General features: G+C 38.1%; 1 protein-coding gene across 50 annotated transcripts in view; it reads left to right on the forward strand.

Annotated features, from left to right (window-relative positions):
* Positions 1-24,728, forward strand: part of YEATS2 (YEATS domain containing 2) — a 106,544-nt gene that overhangs the window by 27,426 nt on the left and 54,390 nt on the right. For all 50 annotated transcript variants that reach the window (XM_021069909.2, XM_021069914.2, XM_021069918.2 and 47 more), the window contains 4 exons: positions 2,747-2,992; positions 5,042-5,157; positions 16,642-16,803; positions 20,661-20,772. In XM_021069909.2, coding sequence (XP_020925568.2) covers positions 2,747-2,992; positions 5,042-5,157; positions 16,642-16,803; positions 20,661-20,772 — 636 coding nt within the window. The remainder of the gene's footprint in view (positions 1-2,746; positions 2,993-5,041; positions 5,158-16,641; positions 16,804-20,660; positions 20,773-24,728) is intronic.

A 24,728-nucleotide genomic window follows, 5' to 3' on the forward strand; every position in this document is an offset into this window, starting at 1 on the left:
CCTCCCCCGTCTCCCTTGGGAACCACAAGTCTGCTCTCCTTGGCCATGATCTGTTTCTCTTTTGTAGATAGGATCATCTGTGCCATCTTTTAGATTCCACAAATAAGTGGTATCACATAGTATTTGCCTTTTTCTTTCTGGCTTACTTAGTATGAGAATCTCTAGTTCCATCCTTGTTGCTGCAAGTGGCATTAGTTTATCTTTCTTATGTCTGAGTAGTATTTCATTGTGTGCATGTACCATTCATCTGTCAGTGGACATTTAGGTAGTTTCCATGTCTTGGCTATTGTGAATAGCACTGCAGTGAACATAGGGGTACATGTGTCTTTTTCAGTGAAAATTTTGTCTGGATAATATGCCCAGGAGAGGGATTGCTGGGTCCTATGGTAGTTCTATATTTAGTTTTCTGAGGTACTTCTATACTGTTTTCCATAGTCGTTGTACCAGTTTACATTCCCACCAACAGTGAAGGAGGGTACCCTTTTCTCCACACCCTCTCTAGCATTTATTTGTTGACTTGTTAATGATGACCATTCTGACTGGTGTGAGGTGGTACCTTATTGTAGTTTTGGTTTGCATTTCTCTAATAATTAGTGATGTTGAGCATTTTTTTATGTGTCTCTTGGCCATCTATTTGTCTTCTTTGGAGAATTGTCTGTTTAGGTCTTCTGCCCATCTTTTCAGTTGGCTTGTTTTTTTTTTGCTGCTGAGTTGTATGAATCGTTTGTGTATTTTGGATATTAGGCCCTTGTCTGTTGCATTGTTTGCAAATATTTTTTTCCCATTCTGTTTTTTTTTTTTTCATTTTTTAATGGTTTCCTTTGCTGTGCAGAAGCTTTTGAGTTGATTTAATTAAGTCCCATTGGTTTATGTGTGTCCTTGTTGTCATTATTCTAGCAGTTGGATCACACAAGATGTTGCTGTGATTTATGTCAAAGAGCGTCTTATAGTTTTCAGAGTATTAATCTATTGTCTTTTTAGGTAGGTTCATTCCTAGGTATTTTATTCTTTTTGATGTGGTAATTTCTCTGATTTCTCTTTCTGGTCTTTCATTGTTAATATATAGAAATGCAGTGATTTCTGAGCATTAATTTTGGAACCTGCAACTTGGCGAAATTCATTGATGAGTTCAGTTTTCTGGTGCTATCCTTAGGATTTTCTTAGTATCATGTCATCTGCAGACAGTGATAGTTTTACTTCTTTTCCAATTTGGGCATTTAATCTTTGATGGTAGATAATTTTTTCCTCTACTGCAGTGGTTTCCATATTGCAGCTACATTTTAGAGCTTCCATAACAAATGATTACAAGATTGGTGGCTTAAAACAATGGGAATTTATTCTAGAGGCCTCTAGAATAAATCTTGTGATTCTGGAGGCTAATGGTCCAAAGTCAAGGTGTTGGCTGGGCAGTGCTCCCTCTGAAGACTACAGCAGAATTCTTCCTTGTCTTCTCCTAGCTTCTGGTGGTTGCTGACAATACTTGGCATTTCTTGGTTTGGAACTGCATCACTCCAGTTTCTGCCTTTAACTTCACATGGACTTTTCCCTCTGTTTCTCTGTTTCTTTCTGTATCCAAATTTCCCTCTCTTAAGAACACTAGATGTTGGAGTAAGTCCTACCCAAAGTCAGTGTGAAGTCATCTTAACTTGATTACATCTGAAAAGACCCTATTTCCAAATAAAGTCATATTTACAGGTTTTGGGGGACCAAAAATTTTTGGAAGACACTGTTCATTGAAGGGCAGATTCTAATGTTATCTGTTATATGGCTTGCTATTGGATTAAAAAAGATGGACATCATGAGCTAGCAGCTGCATGATATAGGACTGTAGCTACTCTGAAGAGCTGACTGTTCATTTAATGTCTTTTTTTTTTTAAACATTAGCAGTAGTGAACTGTACTATTTGATGGTCTAGAAATGTGCTTACTATATTCGGATTAGGATTTATTCAAGAATATTTAGGTATATTTTTGTCTATAATCTGCCATTTAATTATTTTTAGTTTGCTCTAACAAAATATACTTATAGCTCTAAAATATACTTTTATTACTGAACTACAGCACCTTTGTTGCTTTGGCTCTAAAACATTAGCCTCTGGCTCCCTTTTATTAACTAAAACAAGTACTTTAATAGCGCAAGTTCTAAAAGCTGGGCTCCCAAGGAATGTAACTATAGTGTGTTCTATTATAACAGAACACATTTCATTTTATATACAAGTAACAAGATATAGAAAAAAACCCTAGACTGGCTTCAGTGCCAGACTGAGGGCAAACTTTCTATGTCAGTATAAATCATTTTAAAGCATTCTGTGCTACATTTTACTCCTACATGGGAGCCATTGTACCGTACACATTCTTTAAAAAACCTTTATATTTCTTACAGGAATGTTTTATCTATAGCAGTTGATGTGTTTATGTCAAGCAATATGAGATTTATTTTTTTTAAGCCAATTCTGACTTTCCATATGTTATCACATATTTATCTTTTCTTTTACCTTCTGAGGGCTTGCATTTTTAAGTTTTTTAGTGTTAGGACCTTTGAGTAATTATTTATCATTCTCTAGTTTTTGTTGTGTTGATTTGAACCACATTAGGGAGTCTGGACTTTGTTTTATGGGTATGGGGAGACTTGGAAGGATTTTTAAGCATGATCCCAAAATAAATAAGGAGTTTAGAAAGTATGAAACTTTGATCTGGTTTTGGTGGATGTGAGTACAAGTTTGTTTTGCCTACTTTCATTTTTGCAGGGATCAAAGACATGTGATACAATGGTTTTTAATCATCCTGCTATCAAGAAATTTTTGGAATCACCATCTAGGTCATCATCTCCTGCCAATCAGAGATCAGAAACACCATCAGCCAATCATTCAGAAAGTGATTCTTTATCTCAACACAATGACTTCTTATCTGACAAAGACACTAACAGCAATATGGACGTCGAAGAAAGACTCTCAAACAACACGGAGCAAAGACCAAGCCGAAATTCTGGAAGGGTATATATATAGTTGGATGGAGGGGAGGGAGCCAGAGGAAAAGGGAACCAGTATTATGAAGTATGCACATATTATCTCATTTAATTTTTGTATGAACCTTAGGAAATAAGTTAATTATATCCCTTTAGGAGATGGGGAAACTGAGTCTCGATGGGGTTAAAGTTTTGTCCACAAGTATCAGAACTGAGAATTAAACCTATGTCTTTCTGATTTTAGACTTAAAGGCTCCTGTGCACTGCACACCTCCTAGATGGCATTCATGTAGATATGAAAGAAACCTTGAGGAGTTAGCAATGCTGTCATCTTTTTTATAATGTTTATTCTCTCAAGGGCAGTGACCCTTCAGTAGTTTTCTTTTTGAAACTTTATATTCTGAGATGCTTTAATAGCTGGACGAAATTTGATAAATCATAAGTAGAATTGAAAGATAGTTATTGCTCTTTGATCCTGTCAATTTGTTATTTGAGTCATTACCTCAAGGTACTTAACTTCTCGGTATAATGCTTGGCTTTTAGCATCCTTTCTGGTTGAGACCAGTGGTTTTTCTCAACCGGATATCCTGTGATAGAGGACATTTCCAGGCTGTTTTTCGAATACGCAGACATCAAGGATTTATTTATTTTTTTTAATTAAATTTTTTTTTGTTTGTTTGTTTTTTGGCCTTTTTCTAGGGCTGCTCTCATGGCATATGGAGGTTCCCAGGCTAGGGGTCGAATCGGAGCTGTAGCTGCCAGCCTACGCCACAGCACAGCAACACAGGATCCAAGCTGAGTCTGCGACCTCCACCACAGCTCACAGCAACAGTGGATCCTTAACTCACTGAGCAAGGCCAGGGATTGAACTCGAAACCTCATGGTTCCTATTCAGATTCGTTAACCACTGAGCCACAATGGGAACTCCGGATTCAATTTATTTTTGATAAAATTTAAAAATACTTTCTGGTTACAAGTTCATATATGTTCATTGTTGAAAATTTTAAACTACAGAAAAGTAAAAGATAATAGAAAAGTCATTCATAGTGCCGCAACCCAAAATCAGAACTCTTAATGTTTGGGTTTAGTTGTCTCCTTTTAGTATAATCTCTGGGGAGATAGTGCATGTGTTTTTATTTTTTTAATTAAAAGGAGTTTAGATCATGCTAGTCATAGGGCTTAGAAACCCACCGTCTTTTATGTAATATGAACACTCATGTTTATGTAACAAATATATAGTGTTTACTGTGTACCAGTTTCTAAGAACTGTATAAAACAATCCTCTTAGATACTATTATCATCCTTATTTTATAGATGAGGAAATTGAAATAGAAGTTAAGTAATTATACCCATGGTTACACATCTAGTAGATATAAGGGTCAAGGCTTATACACTGGCTATCTATCTCCATAGTGAAACTTAACCATTATGTTTACATTACTTATTGAAAAATGTGTAATAGTACAGCAGGTTGAGAAGAATAAATTCCGTTGACCCCTTTCCCCATTCCCATTTCCTGTAGGTAACCACTGTAGTAGTTTCTTCCATATCCTGTTTGTATATACAAAGCAGCTGTGTGTGATTATTAAACACACACACAGGGGATTACGGTGTACAAACTTCTATAAACTAATGTGAAAATTATAGTGGGGGAGTTCCGGTTGTGGCTTTGTGATAACGAACTCGACTAGTATCCATGAGGACGTGGTTTCTATCCCGGCCCCTGCTCATTGGGTTAATGATCCGATGTTGCCACAAGCTGGCAGTATAGGTCGTAGACACTGCTTGGATCTGGCGTTGCTGTTACTGTGGTGTAGGCCAGCAGCTGTAACTTTGATTCAACCCCTAGCCTGGGAACTTCCATATGCCACAGGTGCGGTTCTAAAAAGAAAATGAAAAAAAAAGAAGTAATAAAATTATAGTAAAATTATTCTTTCATGCTCTCAGAGGGGCAACAAAGCCAGAGAATTTTGCAGTTATTGAGTTATTCCATTCATACTTTGTTTGATTTTCTGGTTTCTGCTTACTGAAAATTGTCCAAATTGAAAATGAAAATTATGATTTTTTTTTTCCCCAGGATACATCTAGTATCACTGGTTCCCATAAAACAGAGCAACGGAATGCTGATCTTGCAGTAGATGAGACTTCACGACTTTTTGTAAAGAAAACAATAGTAGTGGGCAATGTGTCTAAGTGAGTATCCAGCTGAAATATCTCATTTTCAGTCATCTATTTATGGAAATATTCAGGCATACTCTTCTTATCATAGTATAACGGTAGGAATAAGCCTCGGGGATTCTTTTTCCCAAACTCTTAGTTTTAAAAGTAAATGAGGGAGTTCCCGTCGTGGCGCAGTGGTTAATGAATCCGACTAGGAACCATGAGGTTGCGGGTTCGGTCCCTGCCCTTGCTCAGTGGGTTAACGATCCGGTGTTGCCGTGAGCTGTGGTGTAGGTTGCAGACGTGGCTCAGATCCCGCGTTGCTGTGGCTCTGGCATAGGCCGGTGGCTACAGCTCCGATTCGACCCCTAGCCTGGGAACCTCCATATGCTGTGGGAGCGGCCCAAAGAAATAGCAAAAAAAAGACAAAAAAAAAAAAAAAAAAGTAAATGAGTTCCCATCATGGCTCAGTGGTTAACGAATCTAACTAGGAACCATGAAGTTGTGGGTTCAATCCCAGTGGGTTAAGGATCTGGCGTTGCCATGGGCTGTCGTGTAGGTCGCAGATGCGCTTCGGATCCTGCGTTGCTGTGGCTCTGGTGTAGACCAGCAGCTACAGCTCCAATTAGACCCCTAGCCTGGGAACTTCCATATGCCGTGGGTGCGGCCCCAGAAAAGACAAAAGATAAATAAATACATAAAAGTAATCAAAAGTCCATGGGTCTTCTAATCTTCGACATAGGATAAAATTGTGCCTGGTAGAAGACATGAACTTTTATGCAAATGGTGTGTTTCATCAAGCACGTAAGTATGGATGGATAAGTTTGGAGAAACTTTTGGGTTCTTCTACCTCGTTCTGTCCTTAGGAGCCTTTCCTAATTCCTAAAAATGTTTATTTGGTTGCCCAAATCAAATGTTTTATATTTGTATCAAAAGGTTGTAGAGCAGGTCTTGACAGAATTCCTTCAAGATAAAGGGCTATCTCTTTAACTGTCATCTCATGCTACCTTGTTGGAGCTTCGTCATTTTTGTGAAGTACCTAGAAATGGGTAAAGACATCATAAATCTTCAAACAGCATAAGGATGTTATTTTCTCATAAGGGCTTAGTTTCCCTCCTCATTAGGCCTATTTCCTTTATGCTCTCGTTATTTTTCTCATATTATATAGTTATTTCCTATTTTCATATGTTTTTTCCAAATCAGACTGAAATCTCTTTAGGGTATAAAGTATGTCTTGTTTGTTTTTGTGTCTTTCAGTAGTTGGTGTTCAGTAATGATGAAGTGATTTATTGATGAAAATTGTAGTTAGATTCGACTATTGAAAATAAAGGATTCAGGAGTTCCCATTGTGGCACAGTGGAAATGAAACCGACTGGTTTTCATGAGGATGCAGGTTTGATCCCTGGCCTCGCTCAGTGGGTTAAGGGTCTGGCATTGCGACGAGCTACAGTGTAGGTCACAGGCAAAGCTCAGATCCTAAGTTACTGTGGCTGTGGCATCGGCCGGCAGCTGCAGCTCCAGTTCAACCCCTAGACTGGGAACTTCTGTATGCCATGGGTACAGCCCTAAAAAGCAAAAAAAAAATAATAATAATAATAAAGGGTTCAGAATTACAGTGAATATCTGAGGAGGGAGAATCAGATGTGGAAGGAGTCTTCCAAGTCCCATTTAATGGACCACTGATAACAAGTGAGAGTATGATAAAAAATCACAGGAAGTTCCCATCATGGCTCAGCGGTTAACGAATCTAACTAGCATCCATGAGGACACAGGTTCAATCTCTGGCCTTGCTCAGTGGGTTAAGGATCCAGTGTTGCCGTGACCTGTGGTGTAGGTCACAGATGCGGCTTGGCTCCTGTGTTGCTGTGGCTGTGGCGTAGGTGGCAGCTACAGCTCTGATTTGACCCCTAGCCTGGGAACCTCCATATGCCGCAGGTGCGACCCTAAAAAAACAAGACCAAAAATAACACACCTCAGGATAATGAAAACAAAGATTCTCAATGGTCTAGGTAATTGTATTTAAATAGAAGCACAAAATATGATTAAGGCAATTAGATTTCCATTTTATGGATAATTTTAGGGTTAGCATGCATTCAGCTGAGGGGACTAATGTGGTATTAGAATTGGGGGTCATCTCTGTGGTACAAGACAGAGCAGCCCAGAAAAGATCAAAACTAGAAATTCAGTAGACCCACCAGGTCATGAGAAGACTGGGGAGAAATAGTCATTGACATTTTAAACAATTACATCTAATTTGTAGGTTTTGGGGTTTAAGACCAGCTAAAACTTAAAATACTGGTTAACTATGGATTTTAGGTAGAAAGGAGTGATTGGCATGAGAGTTACAAAGTCCTTGTTTGTTCTAGAAGAGAGTAAAAATATTGATTAGACTTAGAATGCTTGTTAGAGATTTACACTTTAAAAGTAGTAGAGGGTGAGGGGGATTGAATGAAGAAGAGGGGGAAAAAAAAACCAAACCCGATTCCAAAAGAAGATAAGCAGGGGTAGGAGTAGATGGAAGAGAAGAAAAGGAAAAAAAAAAAAGACAAATAGTATAAAATAATTTAGTATAAAATAATTTAGTAGCAGTAAGTCTGAATGTATCAACAATCATAAAAATGTATATGGATTTAAGTATCTAGTTAAAAGAAATTGTTGTATTGAGATAGAATAACATCTTTATGCTAATACATTTGAAAATTTAGATGACAGAAAATTCCTAGAAAACTACAACTTAAAATGATTCAAAAAAGGAAAAACCTTAAATAGTTTAGAACTACTAGGTAAGCTTAGTTATTGATTTTTAAAACATTTTCTTTGTATAACCAAATTAAACCACAAGGCTTAGATTGCTTTAAAGGCTGAATGGGAGTTCCCGTCATAGCTCAGTAGAAGCAAATCCAGCTAGTATCCATGAGGGTGCTGGTTCAATCCCTGGCCCCACTCAGTGGGTTAAGGATCCCCAATGTTGCCAAGAGCTGAGGTGTTGAATCTGGTGTTGCTGTGGCTGTAGGTGTAGGCCAACAGCTGTAACTCCATTTCCACCCCTAGCCTGGGGAATTTCCGTATGCCAAACCTGTGGCCCTAAAAAAAGTAAAAGTAAAAATAAATAAAGGTTGAATGAACAGCTAATTCTAATTGTATTCAAAATCTTCTGGAGAAAAAGAGACAAAACTTGTCATCTTATGTTGTGAAGGTAACGTAACTTTGTTCATAAAACTAAGCAGGAAGTTAATAAAAGGAAAATTATGGGATATTGACACTCATGAATATAGATGCAAAAGCAAAACAAAATCATTAGCAAACTGAAGTCAGCAACTATAGAAATGATAATTTTTGATGACTAAGAAATACAAGTTTGGATTAACGATAGAAATTAATACTTTTAACGACATTAACATATTAAAGAGGATAAAACATGACACTTAAGAAGATGTAGTAACAGCATTTGACAAAATTCAGCATCTATTTGTGATAAATCCTGATGGCAGACTTGGAATTTATTTAACTGAGATTACAAATATCTGAGAAAACCTGCAGCAAATATCATACTCAGTGGTAAAACTATTAAAAAACACTTCCCTTTAGGATCAGGAATAAGATGAGATGCTTGGTATCACTACTATTAATGATTGTACTTGGAGATACTAATACAATCAGATTAAAAAAAATCTTAATAAGGATTAGAAAAGAAACAAAATATTATTATTAATAGGTGATATAATTGTCTACACAGAAAAATCTAAGACCGTTTTTTTTTTGTATATTTAGGGCTGCACCCACAGCAAATGAGGTTCCCAAGTAGGCTTATGCCACAGCCGCAGCAATTCAAGATCTGAGCCACGTTTCCAACTTGCACCACAGCTTACAGCAGTGGTGGATCCTTAACCCTCTGAGCAAAGCCAGAGATCGAACCCGAGTCCTCATGGATACTAGTCGACTTTGTTAACCGCTGAGCCCTGACAGGAACTCCTAAAACAATTTTTGATAGTCTGAATTAGTAAGAGAGCTTGGCAAGGTTATCAAAATACAGTATCAGTGCACAGAAGTCCATTGTTTCTGTATGACAGAGTTAGTAAACATTCTTTATTTTTATTTATTTGTTGATTGCATTTTTAGGGCCACACTCATGGCATATGGAGGTTCCCAGGCTAGGGGTTGAATCAGAGCTACAGCTGCAGGCCTGCACCACAGCCACAGCCACACAGGATCTGAGCTGCATCTGCAACCTGCACTACAGCCCACAGCAATGCCAAATCCTTAACCCACTGAGCAAGGCTGGGGATCAAACCCACAACCTCATGGTTACTTGTTGGATTCGTTTCCACTGAACCACAATGGGAACTCCAGTAAACATTTTTTAAAGGATACATTTACTATAGCAATACAAAAATACAACATAATAAAAGATATGCTGGCCTTTGATAAAAATGTATATAAATTTTATTGAAAGACATGAAACAAATAATTAGAGCAGTATACCATGTTCATGAATAGGAAAGCTCAAATATTATAATAAAAAAATCACTTCTCCCTAAGTTAATATTTAGATACTCTGATTAAAATCCCAACAGGGTTCATAAAATTCACAGGCTAGCTTTTATTTGGAGGAGCAAAGGATCAAGACTGGACAGGAATACTCCTGAAGAAAAACTAAGTTAGGCAGCTTGGCCCACAGCATTGCTAAGGATAACCATAGACATAGATGAATGTATAGGTCAGGATCCTGTTTTCCTACAGCGTGTAGTAAGGGGGCCTCATGAAGTAAAGATAGAGCCTCAAAAGGGATGGCTAAGGACTCTGGTTTTACTATGGTCAGGACTTAAGGGAATAGCTTGATTTGGCTTTGAAAGTGCAGGAGACCAGTTGCAACCTTCTTGGCAGCAGTGAGTAGGAAAAAAAAAAAGAGTTCAAAGTTTTAGCTCTTTGAAACTTGATTGAAATCATCCCTGGGATAGAGGTCCTGGGAATAAGAAATATACCTGTCTATTTCTACCTCATTACTCAGGAAAAGCAAGGTTGATTTTTAAAAATTTTTTATTTTAGGAGTTCTCGTTGTGGCTTGGTGGAAAGGAATCCTACTGTGAAGCATGAGGTTGTGGGTTTGATCCCTGGTCTCGCCCAGTGGCTTAAGGATCCGGCATTGCCATGAGCTGTGGTGTAGGTCACAGATGCAGCTCGGATCTGGCGTTGCTGTGGCTGTCGTGTAGGCCAGCAGCTGTAGCTCCAATTTGACCCCTAGCCTGGGAACCTCCATATGCCGCGGGTGCAGCCCCCCCAAAAAATTTTATATTGTTTTTTTTTCTTTTTATGGCCACACCCTGGGGCATATGGAAGTTCCCAGGCCAGGGGTTGAATTGGAACTGCAACCGGAGCCTCTATCACAGCCATAGTAACACTGGATCCGAGGTGCATCTTATGGCAATGCTAGATCCTTAACCCACTGAGCCATGCCAGGGATCGAAACCACACACTCACAGAGACAGGTCCTTAACCTTAACCTTCTGAGCCACAAAAGGAACTTCAAAATTGATTTTTTTTTTTTAATTGCATGGTGATAGAAAATAAAACAAACTATAAGTTCCCTCAAAAAAAAAAGTTTAAAAGTGTTAACTGCAAAGATTCATTTTATTTGGTTAGGTGATTTAACTTAAATATTGCCTGAATTTTCCAGGTTTTTTAAATTGAAAATATTTTCAGCTTTATTGAGGTGTAATTGACAAGATAACATTGTTAAAATATTTAAAGTGTGCATTATGATTTGGTATATGTACACATTTCGAAAGGATTCCTCACATCAAACTAGTGAAAACATCCATCATCCCTTCACATTTAAAATCTAATCCGTTAGCAGATTTCAGTTATGCAATACAGGTTATCTGCTACATTTACCATGTTACACCTAGATTCTCAGACCTTATTCATCTGTAACCTTTTACCAAACTCTATTTCTCCCACTCTTCAGCCCCTGGCAACCATTTCTCTACTCTGCTTCTATGAGTTTAATTTTTTTTTTAGATCCCACATATAAGTGATACCAAGTATTATTTGTCTTTGTCTGGCTTGTTTCACTTAGCATAATGCCCTCAAGGCTCATCCATGTTGTCACCATTGGCAGCATTTCTTTTTTTTCTCATGGCTAAATAATATTCCCCAGGGGTTCCCACTGTGGCTCAGTGGGTTAAGGACCCAACCTTGTCTCTGTAAGGATGCGGGTTCCATCCCTGGCCTCACTCTGAGTTAAAGATCTAGCATTGCTGCAAGCTGCAGTATAAGTCAAAGATGCAGCTTGGATCCTGTGTGGATTGGCTGTGGCGTGGGCCCCAGTTGCAGCTCTGATTTGACCCCTACCCCAGATATGGCTGTGAAAAGAAAAATAACATTAGTATTCCCGTGTGTGTGTGTGTGTGTGTGTGTGTGTGTGTGTGTGTGTGTGTGTCATTATATCTTCATCCATTTCTTTAAAAATTCTTTTTACTTGAAGTATAATTGAGTTAACATTGTATTAGTTTCAATTATACTTCAATTAAATCATTTTTAGGAAGTTCCCATGTGATACATTGGGTTAAAGATCTGATGTTGCTGCATCTGTGGTGCAGGTTGCAACTGCAGAAGGGTTTGATCCCTGGCCCAGGAACTTCCACATGCCATGGGTGTGGCCAAAAAAAAAAAAAAACCACTTTTTTTTTGTCTTTTTAAGGGCCTCATCCATGGCATGTGGAAGTTCCCAGTCTAGGGTTCGAATTGTAGCTGTAGCTCTTAGCTACAGCCACAGCAACACGAAATCTGAGCCAAGTCTGGGACCTACACCACAGCTCTCGGCAACACCAGATCATTAATCCACTGAGCGGGGTCAGGGATGGAACCCACATCCTCATGGATGCTAGTTGGGTTCGTTACCACTGAGCCACAAAGGCAACTCCTGCTTTTTTGTTTTGTTGATAGTTTCCATCGATGTGCAAAATCTTTTTAGTTTAATGCAGGCGCATTTGTTTATTTTGACTTTTGTTACTCTTGCCTAAGAAGACATATTCAAAAAGATACTGCTAAAACTGATGTCAAAGAGCATACTGCCTATGTTTTCTCCAGGGAGGTTTATGATTTCAGGTCTCACATTTAAGTCTTTAATCCATTCTGAATTTATTTTTGTATGTGATATGAGAAACGTCCAATTTGATTCTTTTGCATGAAGCCGTCCAGTTTTCCCAACACCACTTATTGCAGAAGTTATTTTTTACCCATTGTATATTTTTGCCTCCTTTATTGTAGGTCAATTGACCAGTTAGTGTGGGTTTATTTCTGGGCTCTCTATTCTGTTCATCTGTATGTGTCTGCTTTTATGCCAGTACTATGCTGTTTTGCTTACTGTAGCTTTATAGTGTATATCCATTCATCTCTTGACAGACACTTAGGTTCCCCTGCCTTTGCTATTGTAAATAATGCTGTAGTGAACATGGTAGTGCAGGTATGTCTTTGATACCCTGTGTTCATTCTTTGCATATATACACAGAAACAGGGTAGTCTTAAATTTTTTGAGGAACCTCCATACTGTTTTCCATAGTGGCTACATTTACAGTCCCACCAACAGTACATAAGGGTTCCCTCTTCTACATGTTGTCATCAACACTTCTTATGTCTTACATTCTTTTGGGGTGGGGTGGGGAGGCGGGGGCTGCGCCTGTGGTATATGGAAGTTCCCAGGCCAGTAGTTGAATCTGTGCCACTGCTGTAACCTGAGCCGTAGCAGTGACAACAGTGGATCCTTCACCCACTGAGCTACCAGGGAGTTCATTTCATGTTTTTGGTGATAGGCATTCTAACAGGTGCAAGATGATAACTCATTGTGGTTTTGATTTGCACTTACTTGATGATTAGTGATGTTGAGCACATTTTCATGTACCTATTGACCATTTGTATGTCTTTCTTGGAAAAGTGTTTATTTATTTATTTATTATTTTTATTATGGCCACACCTGTGGTATATGGAAGTTCCCAGGGCAGGGATTGACTTCAGCCGCAGTTGTGCTGTGGCAATGCCAGATTCTTTAACCGATTGTGCTGGCCCAAGGATTGAACCGCCCCCTGCAGTGACGCAAACCACTGCAGTCACATTTTTTTTTTTAAGACTGAACCTGCAGCATATGGAAGTTCCTGGGCAAGGAGTCCAATCAGAGCTGCAGCTGCTAGCCACAGCCACAGGAACACCAGATCTGAGCTGCAGCTGCCACATATGCTGCAGCTTGTGGCAACACCCGATCCTTAACTCACTGAGCGAGACCGGGGATCAAACTCATATCCTCATAGATACTGTGTCGGGTTCTTAACCCACTAGGCCATGAAGGTAACTCCTGCAGTTGGATTCTTAACCCACTGTGCCACAATGGAAACTAAGTGTTTACTTAGTTCCTCTGCCTATTTATTTATTTGTTTATTATTTATTTTTTTGTCTTTTTAGAGTTGCCCCCATAGCATATGGAGGTTCCCAGGCTAAGGGTCAAATCAGAGCTGTAGCTGCTGGCCTACACCACAGCCACAGCAATGCCAGATCTGAGCCACATCTGTGACCTACACCACAGCTCACAGCAACGCTGGATCCCTAACCCTCACTGAGTGAGGCCAGGGATCAAACCTGTGTCCTCATGTATGCTAGTCAGATTCGTTTCCAATGAGCCAAAGTGGGAATTCCTCCTCTGCCTATTTATAAATCAGTTGTGTGGTTTTGGGTTTGGTTTGTGTTTTGCTGTTATATGAGTTCTTCATATGTTTTGGATATTAACCCTTTATTAGATACATGATTTGCAAATATTTTTTCCTATTCCATAGGTTTCCTTTTAATTTTATTGATGGTTTCCTTTCTTGAGCAAAAACTTTTTAATTTGATATAGTTCCATTTGTTTACTTTTGCTTTTGTTGCCTCTGTTGTTGGTGTCAAATCCAAAAAGATCATTGCCAAGACCAATGTCAAGGAGCTTACTCTTTTCGTTTAGGACTTTTATGGTTTCAGGTATTAAATTTAACTTAATAATCCATTTTGAGTTGCTTTTGTGTATGATGTGGGTAGAGGTCCAATTTCATTCTTTTTGAATTTGGCTTTTGAGTTTTCCCAGCATCACTGAAGTGACTATCTTTCCCCCATTGTATATCTTGTCTCCTTTGTTGTAAATTAATTGACCAGTAAGTATGGGTTTATTTCTGGGCTCTCTAGTCTGTTCCATTGATTTATGGCTCTGTTTTTATGCTAGTACAACACTGTAGCTTTGTGATATTCGAAATCAGGAAGTGTCATGCTTCCAGCTTTATTCTTCTTTCTTGGTATTGATGTGGCTATTCAGAATCTCTTGTGGTTCCGTACATATTTTAGGATGGTTTTTCTATGAAAATTGCCATTGGAATTTTGATAGGAATTACATTGAATCTAGATTGCTTTGGGTAGTATGAACATTTTAACTATTCTTCCAATTCATGAACATAGGATATCTGTTTATATGTGTCGTCTTCAGTTTTTTTCATAAAGTCTTATAATTTTCAGTATACAGGTGTTTTACATCTTTGATTAAATTTATTGCTAAGTATTTTGTTGTGTTTGATGCTGTTGTAAGTGAAATTATTGTCTTGATTTATTTTTCTGATAGTTTGTTGTTAGCATATAGAAATAATTGATTTTTTAATGTTGATTTTATACCCTGCAACTTTACTGAATTTGTTCATTAGTTCTAGCATTATTAGGGTGAAGTGTTGAGGTTTTTCTGTGTATGATATGTTGTGTGCAAATAGAGATGATTCACTTCTCCCTTTCCAGTTTGGATGCCTTTTATTTCTTTTCTTGTCTGATTGATCTGGCTAGGACTTCTTATACTATGTTGAATGAAAGTGATGACAGTAGACATTTTTGTCTTGCTCTTGATCATGGAGGCAAGAGCCCTCAGCTTTCCTCCATTGAGTATGATGTTGGTGGGCTTGTCATATGTGCCCATTATTATATTGAGGTATGCTTTCTCTATACCCAGTTTGTTGAGAGTTTTTAATCATGAATAGATACTGAATTTTGTCAGATGCTTTTTCTGTATCTACTGAGATGACCATAGATTTTTATCCTTCATTAATGTGGTGTGTTATGTTGATTGATTTGTGGGTATCAAACTATCCTTGCATGCTTGGAATAAATTCCTCTTGATCATGTTGTATGACTTTTTAATGTACTGTTGAATTCTGTTTGCTAATGTTTTGTTGAAGAATTTTGCATCTACTTTTATCAAGGATATTCACTTGTAATTTTTTTTTCTTACACAATATTCTTATCTGGCTTTGTTATCAGGGTAATGTTGGCTTTGTAAAATGAGTTTGTTGAGTGTTCCCTTCTCTTCTGTTTTTTGGAAGAGATTGATTGGTATCAATTCTTTAAATGTTTGGTAGAATTCACCCTTTAAGCCATTTGATCCTGATATTTACTTTATTGATAGGTTTTTCTTTTCTTTTCTTTTCTTTTCTTTTCTTTTCTTTTCTTTTCTTCCTTCCTTCCTGTCTGTCTGTCTGTCTGTCTTTTTAGGGCTACATCCACATCATATGGAAGTTCCCAGGCTAGGAGTCGAATCAGACCTGTAGCTGCTGGCCTGTGCCATAGCCACAGTGATGCGGGAGCCCAGCTGTGTCTGCAACTCACACCACAGCTCATGGCAATGCCAGATCCTTAATCCTCTAAGCAAGGCCAGGGATTGAACCCATGTCCTCATGAATACTAATCAGGTTCATTACTGCTGAGCCACGATGGGAACTCTGAGAGATTTTTATTTTCTGATTCAGTCTCCTTATTAGTAATTGTTCTGTTCAGATTTTCTGTTTCTTCACAATTCAGTCTGGGTAGGATGTATATTTCTAGGATTTATTCATTTCTTCTAAGTTGTCCATTGTGTTGGCACGTAATTGTTCATAGTCTCTTATGATCCTTTATATTTGTATGTTATTAGTTGTAATGTCTTCTCTTTCCTTTATAATTTTATTTATTTGAGTCCTCCCACTCACCTTTCTTGGTAAGTCTAGCTAAGGGTTTGTCTATCTTAGTTATCCTTTCAAAAAACTTAGTTTCTTTTATCTTTTCTATTGTGCTTTTAATCTCTAATTTATTTCTGTTATGGTCTTTGTTATTTCCTTCCTTCTACTAACTTTGGGCTCTGTTTTTTTTTTCTGGTTCCTTGGAGTGTAAAGTTTGGTTGTTTATTTAAGATCTTTCTTTTTTCATGACGTAGGCATTTATCACTGTAAACTTCCTTCTTAGGACTATTTTTGCTGCATCGCTTAAGTTTTGGTATGCTGCAGTTCCATTTTCATTTGTCTCAGGTCTCTCTTGATTTCTTTCTTTACCTATTGGTTGGTAAGTGACATGATGTTTAATCTTCACATATATGTAAATTTTCCTGTTTTCTTTGTGTAAATTGATTTTTAATCTTGTTTTAAGTAGTAGTTAATTGGCTTGTTAGGAAAAAAAATGTCAAGGGTTTTTTTTTTTTTTTCCCTACTCTAGGTATATACCTCCTGATAAGAGAGAAGAAAATGACCAGTCGACTCACAAGTGGATGGTATATGTCCGAGGGTCTCGCAGAGAACCCAGCATTAATCATTTTGTCAAGAAAGTTTGGTTCTTTCTTCATCCCAGCTATAAACCAAATGACCTTGTGGAAGTTAGGTGAGCACACTTGAGTTATTAAACCTAAGAAATACAGGTTTATTGAAGTGAAAGAAAAGTGATTTAACTTGCAGACACTCCCTCGTAATTCTTGAATTATTAAGAATTTACTCAGCTTCAGCTTTTAGTCACAATATAATTTTAGCTGTGATTCCCCCTTATAGATTTCCATCTCACTGAACAGGCACTGTCCTCTCCTATAAGGTTGTTACCATATGAATTATGTTAACTGATTCTACTTGCCTCTGGAAATACCTTAACTTGTTTATATAGATAGAGATAAATATTAAAATGTTAACTGTTTTTTGTTTGTTTTTTTGGGCCCACCAAGCCTTCAGCATGTGAAAGTTCCCAGGCCAGGGATTAAACCTGCGCCACAGCAGCAATCCAGCCCACTGCAAAGATAATGCTGGATCCTTAACATGCTGCTCCAGGGGGAGCTCCCAAAATGTTACTGTTTCTATGATTACCAGAATATAATAGAATTAAATAAAGAATTCTAACATTACAGAAATATTTAATGTTGAAAGTTCCACATGATCTCACTCTTTTGCAGAAGTAACCCTTGATGATACTTTTCCTTTATTAACATAGTATAATTGTTGAGCTTTTTTTTGTTATTTTGTAGAGGTGGAATGATAATATATATACTGTTCTGAAAGTTGTTTCATTTAGGTGTATTCCTTACTTTTTCTTTTTTTTTGCTATTTTAGGGCCGTATCTGAGGCATATGGAGATTCCCACGCCAGGGGTCAGATTGGAGCTGTAGCTGCCTTGCTATGCAACAGCCACAGGAACAGGGGAGACGAGCTGCATCTGCAACCTACACCACAGCTCACAGCAAGGCCAGATGCTTAACCCACTGAGCAAGGCCAGAGATCGAACCACATTCCCATAGATCCTAGTTGGGTTTGTTAACCACTGAGCCACAAAGGGAACTCCATATTCTTTACATCTTTATGTGATGTTACGTATCACGTACACACTCATTATATAAATGTATTACAGAAGTGGTTGTGGTTTATTATCAGCGAAATCTCCTATATCCTCAACTCTCTTCAGAACATTCTCTCCATCCCTGACTCTTAAATGAAACATGGCTGTCTCCAAGGAACACCACTTCTGAGAAAACTTTCTAGTGGTAGCTGTTTTTCTCCCTTACAAACCATGTGCCATTGGGTCTAGTGGTGGGGCGCATGTCTTTCTTGCTCATATTCGTGGCTTTCAGACCTTTTCCCAAATTCCTTTCCCTAGAAAGCCCAACTCTTTTGAAGCATCATAAGGTTTGCTGCTTCTCCTTGCAGGCATATGCTGATTTCCCAGTCACTCCTTTTTTTGGGGGGCCATGCCCTCGGCATAAAGAGGTTCCCAGGCTAGGGGTCAAATCGGAGCTGTAGGACAGGCCTACACCACAGCCACAACAATGCCAGATCCAAGCTGCGTCTGCGACCTACACCACAGCTCACAGGAACACTGGATCCTCAACCCACTGAGTGAGGCCAGGGATCAAACTGCCTCCTCATGGCAACTAGTAAGATTTGTTTCTGAGCCACGAAGGGAACTCTGCTTCTCTCTTTCAAAAACAGTTTTAGCACTTAATGTATTGATTTTTCCCTCTGACAGTAATCTTGCTGTCATTCTAAGGACTTTGACCTGCATATATACAGTTCATCCAAAACCCTGGCCTCCCAGTTCATTGATTTGCTCACTTTAACAATGAGGTTGTAGTGGTGGTATACCATTGAATCTATGCTGAGTAAGGAGAGCAGATTATATAGTAGCAGTGATGGGTAGTGAAAATGAGTATGGGAAGAAATGGAAATCTGTGTGGGGTCAAATAATAAATAGCTGGACTAGGAATGAAGCTGGAAAGATGGGAGTCAGCCAGAAAGTGGAATACTTGGGAATGAGATTTTTTTTTATAACTGGTACGGTACATTTATCTTTTTCATAGAGATAGTTATACATACATCAATTATCAGCTGATCCATCCTTTCCCTACATTTTTTTTATTTTTTAAAATCTTATTGAAGTGTAGTTGATTTACAACGTTGTGATAATTTCTCCTGTACAACAAAGTGATTCAGTTAACATATACACATCCATTCTTTTTCAGATTCTTCTCCTATATAGATTATCTTAGAATATTGGGTAGAGTTCCCTGTGCTGTACTTCTCCCTACATTTAACACACACTAAATTCCCACTTAAACATGAATCCTAGATATTGTTAATAATTTTGATTCTTGTACCAGTATTATACTATTGTAATTATTTTGCTTTATAGCATATTCTGATAGCTGGTAGCATATCTTCCCCTGATTATTACTATTCTACAATTTCTTTCTTGCCCATTCTTGAGTATATATGTTGTTCCAGATTACTTAGAATCTAAGTGTCAAGTTGTGGATTGAAATTGTATTGAATTAATGGTTAATTTTCACATTTTTTATGATACTGGATCTTTTGATCCTGTCTACCCAGGAGAATCAATCAGTATAGGAGTTTTCCAGTACAAACAAAAATTTTTTTCTTTTACTGTTTACAAAACTTCCTTTATTTTCTTGACATATTTCGCTGGCTAGAACCTCAGAAATTTGTATTCTCTTTTATTCTAATGGTAGAGTTTGATTGTTAGAGAATGAAGGAGCAGTTTCATTCTTAGACTCTCAAACATTTGTGTTGAAAAGACCTTGTTTGTGATTTTGTTTCAGTCTTTACCCAATTCACGAAATCTTTCAGAAGTGCCCAGTACAGCTTACCTACCTCATCTAGAATTCCTCGGTGACCTAGACTTGTTTTCTTTGCCGTCTTCCTGTTGCCTGTCTTCTTCACTTACACACGTGCATGCACAATATGCAAACGTACATGCACGTACACATGCACCATGGCGGTCTTTCTTAAGGTCTGCTGTTTATCCTTCAAGGCATAACTCAGAGGTTACTTTTTCAATGAATCCTTCTTTGCCCTACTTTCCTACTATAGTTAAGTTATAGTAATTGATTATTTACTGGAATTCTTGGAATCATAACAAGATTTTATAGTTGAAAGAGTTTATAAAGTAACAGTATTTTCTGAGTTTAGATATCCCAACTCCAAATTAGCCCATGTTTTAGTAAAAATATTTTAGTGAGTTTGGTAAGAAATAGTAGACGTGTGTAAAAATCACTATGTCTATAAAAATGTAAATAATAAAAAAGAATGTATGTTTTAATGTCCAGATCAGCAAGAAAGTCCCTTAAATAGTAGGAAAAAAGCGCACTAACTTAGGAAAACATTTTATTTACTGTAAAGCATGTGAATCAGTTAAAAATAATCATTTTTATTGATGATAAACATCAGATTTACCAAAAATGAGATTAAAAACTCATTACATGACACTTTCTTTTTTTTGCTTTTTAGGCCTCACCTGCAGCATATGGAAGTTCCCAGGCTAAGGACTGAATTTGAGCTGCATCTACTGGCCCACGCCACAGCACAGCAACACAACACTAAATCCAAGCCGAGTCTGCAAGCTATACCACAGCTCATGGCAACACCAGATCCTTTAGTACTGTGACATTCATGAAATCACCTTAGTTCCCTGTCTTTGAAAATAAGGACAATGGATTATATGGTATAAGTGTCTGAGCTCTAAGTAGTCAGTAGATGAAAGTTTAATGTAGGTTTGAGTTGAATTTTTTCTTTGATAGTTTAGCAGTTTAGCAAAATTCAGCATGTTGATTTAGCACCAAGTGAGGCAATCGAAATAATTACTGGAAGGATGTGATATTGTAACTTATCCATTATGAGAAAACTTTCCTTTCTAGAAAGACAGCATAAATATGGACTAATACATTAATATCTGTTTTTCCCTAGAGAACCTCCTTTTCACTTGACCAGGAGAGGCTGGGGTGAGTTTCCTGTCAGAGTTCAAGTTCACTTTAAGGACAGCCAGAACAAGCGGATAGATATCATACATAATCTGAAGGTATTGTAACAAGACATTTCTCCTCAGAAGTGAAGTATCCCTTTTCACCTGGCACTTGGAATATTACATTAGGTCTTCTGAGAGAAGTGACCAGGAATAGTGAAAGTAAGATGAATCTCTTTGAGTGTGTTTTGCTTATTGCTACACTTCTTCGTCCTCTGAAGGTTTCGGGAAGGGTAGCTTTATGGCGGAATGTGTATTCTTTAAGAAGATGAAATGGGGAGTTCCCGTCGTGGCGCAGTGGTTAACGAATCCGACTAGGAACCATGAGGTTGCGGGTTCGGTCCCTGTCCTTGCTCAGTGGGTTAACGATCCGGCGTTGCTGTGAGCTGTGGTGTGGGTCGCAGACGTGGCTCAGATCCCGAGTTGCTGTGGCCCTGGTGTAGGTTGGCAGCTATAGCTCTGATTGGACCCCTAGCCTGGGAACCTCCATATGCCTCGGGTGCAGCCCTAGAAAAGCCACAAAAAAAAAAAAAAAAAAAGGTCAGATAATCAGAAGACTTGAATCTCTGATCAGAGCTTCTTGTTTCTGTGTTACTTGGGGCTAAGTAACTGAAACCTTTTTCTTTTTAATTATATTATACATTTGACATTTTACTTTTCTATAAAAGAGGAACAGGTAATTAGCCTTGTCTATTTATCTCCTAAGGATAAAGACAGAGGTGAACATAGGTAGTAATACTTTAAAAATCTTTCACTGATGTATCTGCATAGTTTATTATGTAACCATTATAAATTTTACTTTACAAAGTGTTTTCTGTAACATGGGGAAAAACTGAGTGAAAAGCACAAAGTATGAAACTATATGTTTAGTATGAGTTCACCTGAGATTTTCAGTAGGTGGGAAAAAACAAGAAGTATACTAATGTTAAGGTAATTGAAGTAATGACATTGTGGACAATTTCTCCTACTCTTTTTTTCTGTGATTTTTTTTTCTTTTCCAATTTTATGTAATAAACATATTTTAACTTTCATAGTTAGAAAACAGACCATTGTTTTTAGCATTCCCCTAGGCCCTCTCTGTAGTAGTCTCATGTATATTTCTCTCTGTTAAGATACGATTCCAATATTGAACTTCTCCCAAAGTGCCCTTGCTCCGTGGGTTTACCACTTTGTTCCCATTAATTTCTCCCAAATGAATCTGAGTACATTTTCAGAATTCCTTTTTCATTCCTTTTCTACTAATGCACCTTTTTCAACCTCAAGACGGGCTGAGATTTGCCCTTCATTGGTGGAAGACAGCACTGCTTAACTTCATATTTAAATTATTTTCTAGAGATTACTGTAAAACAAGATTGCCTTATTTACAACCACAGAGAAGAACTGAAACCAAATAAAAAACATACAGCTACTTTGTTGTGAAGGGCGGGATATGTTCCTACTTACTTAGAGGAAGGTCTAAAATAGTTTTGTTTCCCTTTTAACTTATTTTAAGGAGTGTACAGACTGTCTTATATTGTGCTGAGCCCAGCCTTAAATCCCTGAAATAAAGGGAATTGTTTACATAGTTTTTAAATTCCTTTTTTTTTTTTTTTTTTTGTCTTTTTGCCTTTTCTAGGGCTGCTCCTGCGGCATATGCAGGCTCCCAGGCTAGGGGTCTAATGGGAGCTGTAGCCACTGGCCTACACCAGAGCCACAGCAACACCAGATTTGAGCCGTGTCTGCAACCTACACCACAGCTCATGGCAATGCCGGATCCTTAGCCCACTGAGCAAGGCCACAGATCGAACCCGCAACCTCACTGTTCCTAGTCAGATTCGTTAACCACTGAGCCACGACGGGAACTCCTGTTTACATAGTTTTTATACATGCTGTGATGTCCTTATCATTTAGAGTTCCTGGTGAACAGTTGATTTTAAATGACCATATTTAAAATAATTCTTAGAAGGTTTTTCTTCACTTCACTACTTACTATGTGTTGATTGGCCTTGAGAACTTAAGCATCTCTGTGGTGACCATTGATCCTTATACTGGAGTATCGTTTTTCTTGCTGTTTCTGCATTAACTCCTGAGAACCACCTTTGATTCTTCTCTCTGTGTTCTTCGTATTTGTTCAGTTGCAGGGTATTTCTTTCTTCATAATTTTTCTTACAGTTTACCCTTCTCCCTTCCCACTCTTACTAGGCTGTTATTCTACTCCGTTTCCTGATTAGCTTCTCTAATTCCAGTCTCTCTCCTTTTCCCTCAGTACATTCTGCAAACCACCATCAGATTAGTCTTCCTAAAATAGGAGAACTATTATGCTGTTCTTCTCTGAGAAGCCCTGATTGCATTCCTGTTATTCAAGCTCAGACTCCCTTGTGTACTGTTCAAGACTCTTCACATTTTACTCAACATTCTTACCCTAAATTATCTCACACTAATCCCCTGCATGAACATTCCTGCTCCAGCCAGGTCAGCCTGTTTGTGTCCCAGAAATGCTGTGGGCCTTCTCTCATGTCTTCTTTTATGCTCTTCCCCTCCTTGGATGCCTGCGTGGATTCTTTCCATTCCTCAGGTTCCTATGTAACTTTTCCTGGCTATTAAAATCCATAGTGATTTCTCTATGTTCTGAAATTCTGTAGTGTCTAACAACTTATACTTGATACTGTAGTAATTACATTAAATTCTGAGTACTCTAAGGGTTAAGAGTTCCGTAAAATTTTAAATTTCCAGGATGAAATCCCCTATCCGGTATCCCTGAGAGTCACCTAACCTCTCCTAAACCATCGCCATAGAGCAGAATAATTCCCAAAACAATCCATTTATCTGTTTAGCAAATAAAGTTTTGGAAGTTTCTCTCATAAATATACCTAAAATTACACACACACACACACACACACACACACACACACACACACACACACACACACACACACACACACACACACACACACAGAACCTGATCTCATTTATCCTGATTTGATTTTTGGAGTAGCAAAGAACAAGCTTTGGTTTGTTCTTGTAAGAACTCTAAAATAATGATAGCCTTTATGTCTCTCCTTAAATCATTTCTTCTCCAGCCAAAACCTGTTCTTGTAACAGTTCTTTTATGCTGTTCTTTCCAGTTCCTCTCGCCATTTTGATAATAGTTCTGTTTTGTCAGTGTTCTCTTGAAATGTGGTCCCTAGTGTAAAACATAGACCAGTGCAGATTTCAGAGAAACTGTTATTTCTATGCTCTGGAGAATGTCAAAGTGAATGTAGCCTAAAATTGCATGTATGTTTCTAACAGTCATACTGTTGGTGAAAGTTTAAGTATTAAAACTCCAGATCTCTTCCATGGGGCCACAATACCTCTACATATGTATTGCCTTTTCTGTTATGAACACTAGGTCTCCATTGAGTTGTCTTCTCTGTGTTGGTTGCTAAGGAACTCAGCCAAACTTGAAATCCCTACCTCTTGCACGTCTTTAGAATTTTCTATCTACCAACATCCCTGGCTTCATATTTTCCCATTTTTCCTTTCCTTTCTAACCAACTTAATAATTTTTTACATGTTGATCTTATTGTATTAGGTTTGTATTGGTAGGCTGCCACAATCCCTTTCTTAAATTGATAGGCAGAATTCCTAGTAGCCAGTGGTTAAGGACTCAGCATTGTCACTGCTGTGGATTGGCTTACTGCTGTGGCATGGGTTTGATCCCTGACCCATTAACTTCTGTATGCCATGGGCACAGGCAAAATAAAATAAACTGATAGGATATAAATTAAAGTATAAGAATAAGGACTTAGCCTCCTTGTATGTAATAGTAAACTGTTTGTTTGTTTTGTCTTTTTAAGGCCACACCCACAGCATATGGAGGTTCCTAGGATAGGGGTCGAATCAGAGCTATTGCTGCTGGCCTACACTACAGCCATAGCAACACCATATTCAGGCTGCATCTGCTACCTACACCACAGCTCACGGCAATGCCAGATCCCCAACCCACTGAGCAGTGCCAGGAATGGAACCTGCGTCCTCATGGATACTAGTCA

The sequence above is a fragment of the Sus scrofa genome, chromosome 13 (assembly GCF_054392235.1).
Source record: "Sus scrofa isolate SSC_HxYL_T2T_F1_AM1 chromosome 13, Sscrofa_HxYL_maternal_Yorkshire_Landrace_v2.0, whole genome shotgun sequence".
NCBI classification, from domain to species: Eukaryota; Metazoa; Chordata; class Mammalia; order Artiodactyla; family Suidae; genus Sus; species Sus scrofa.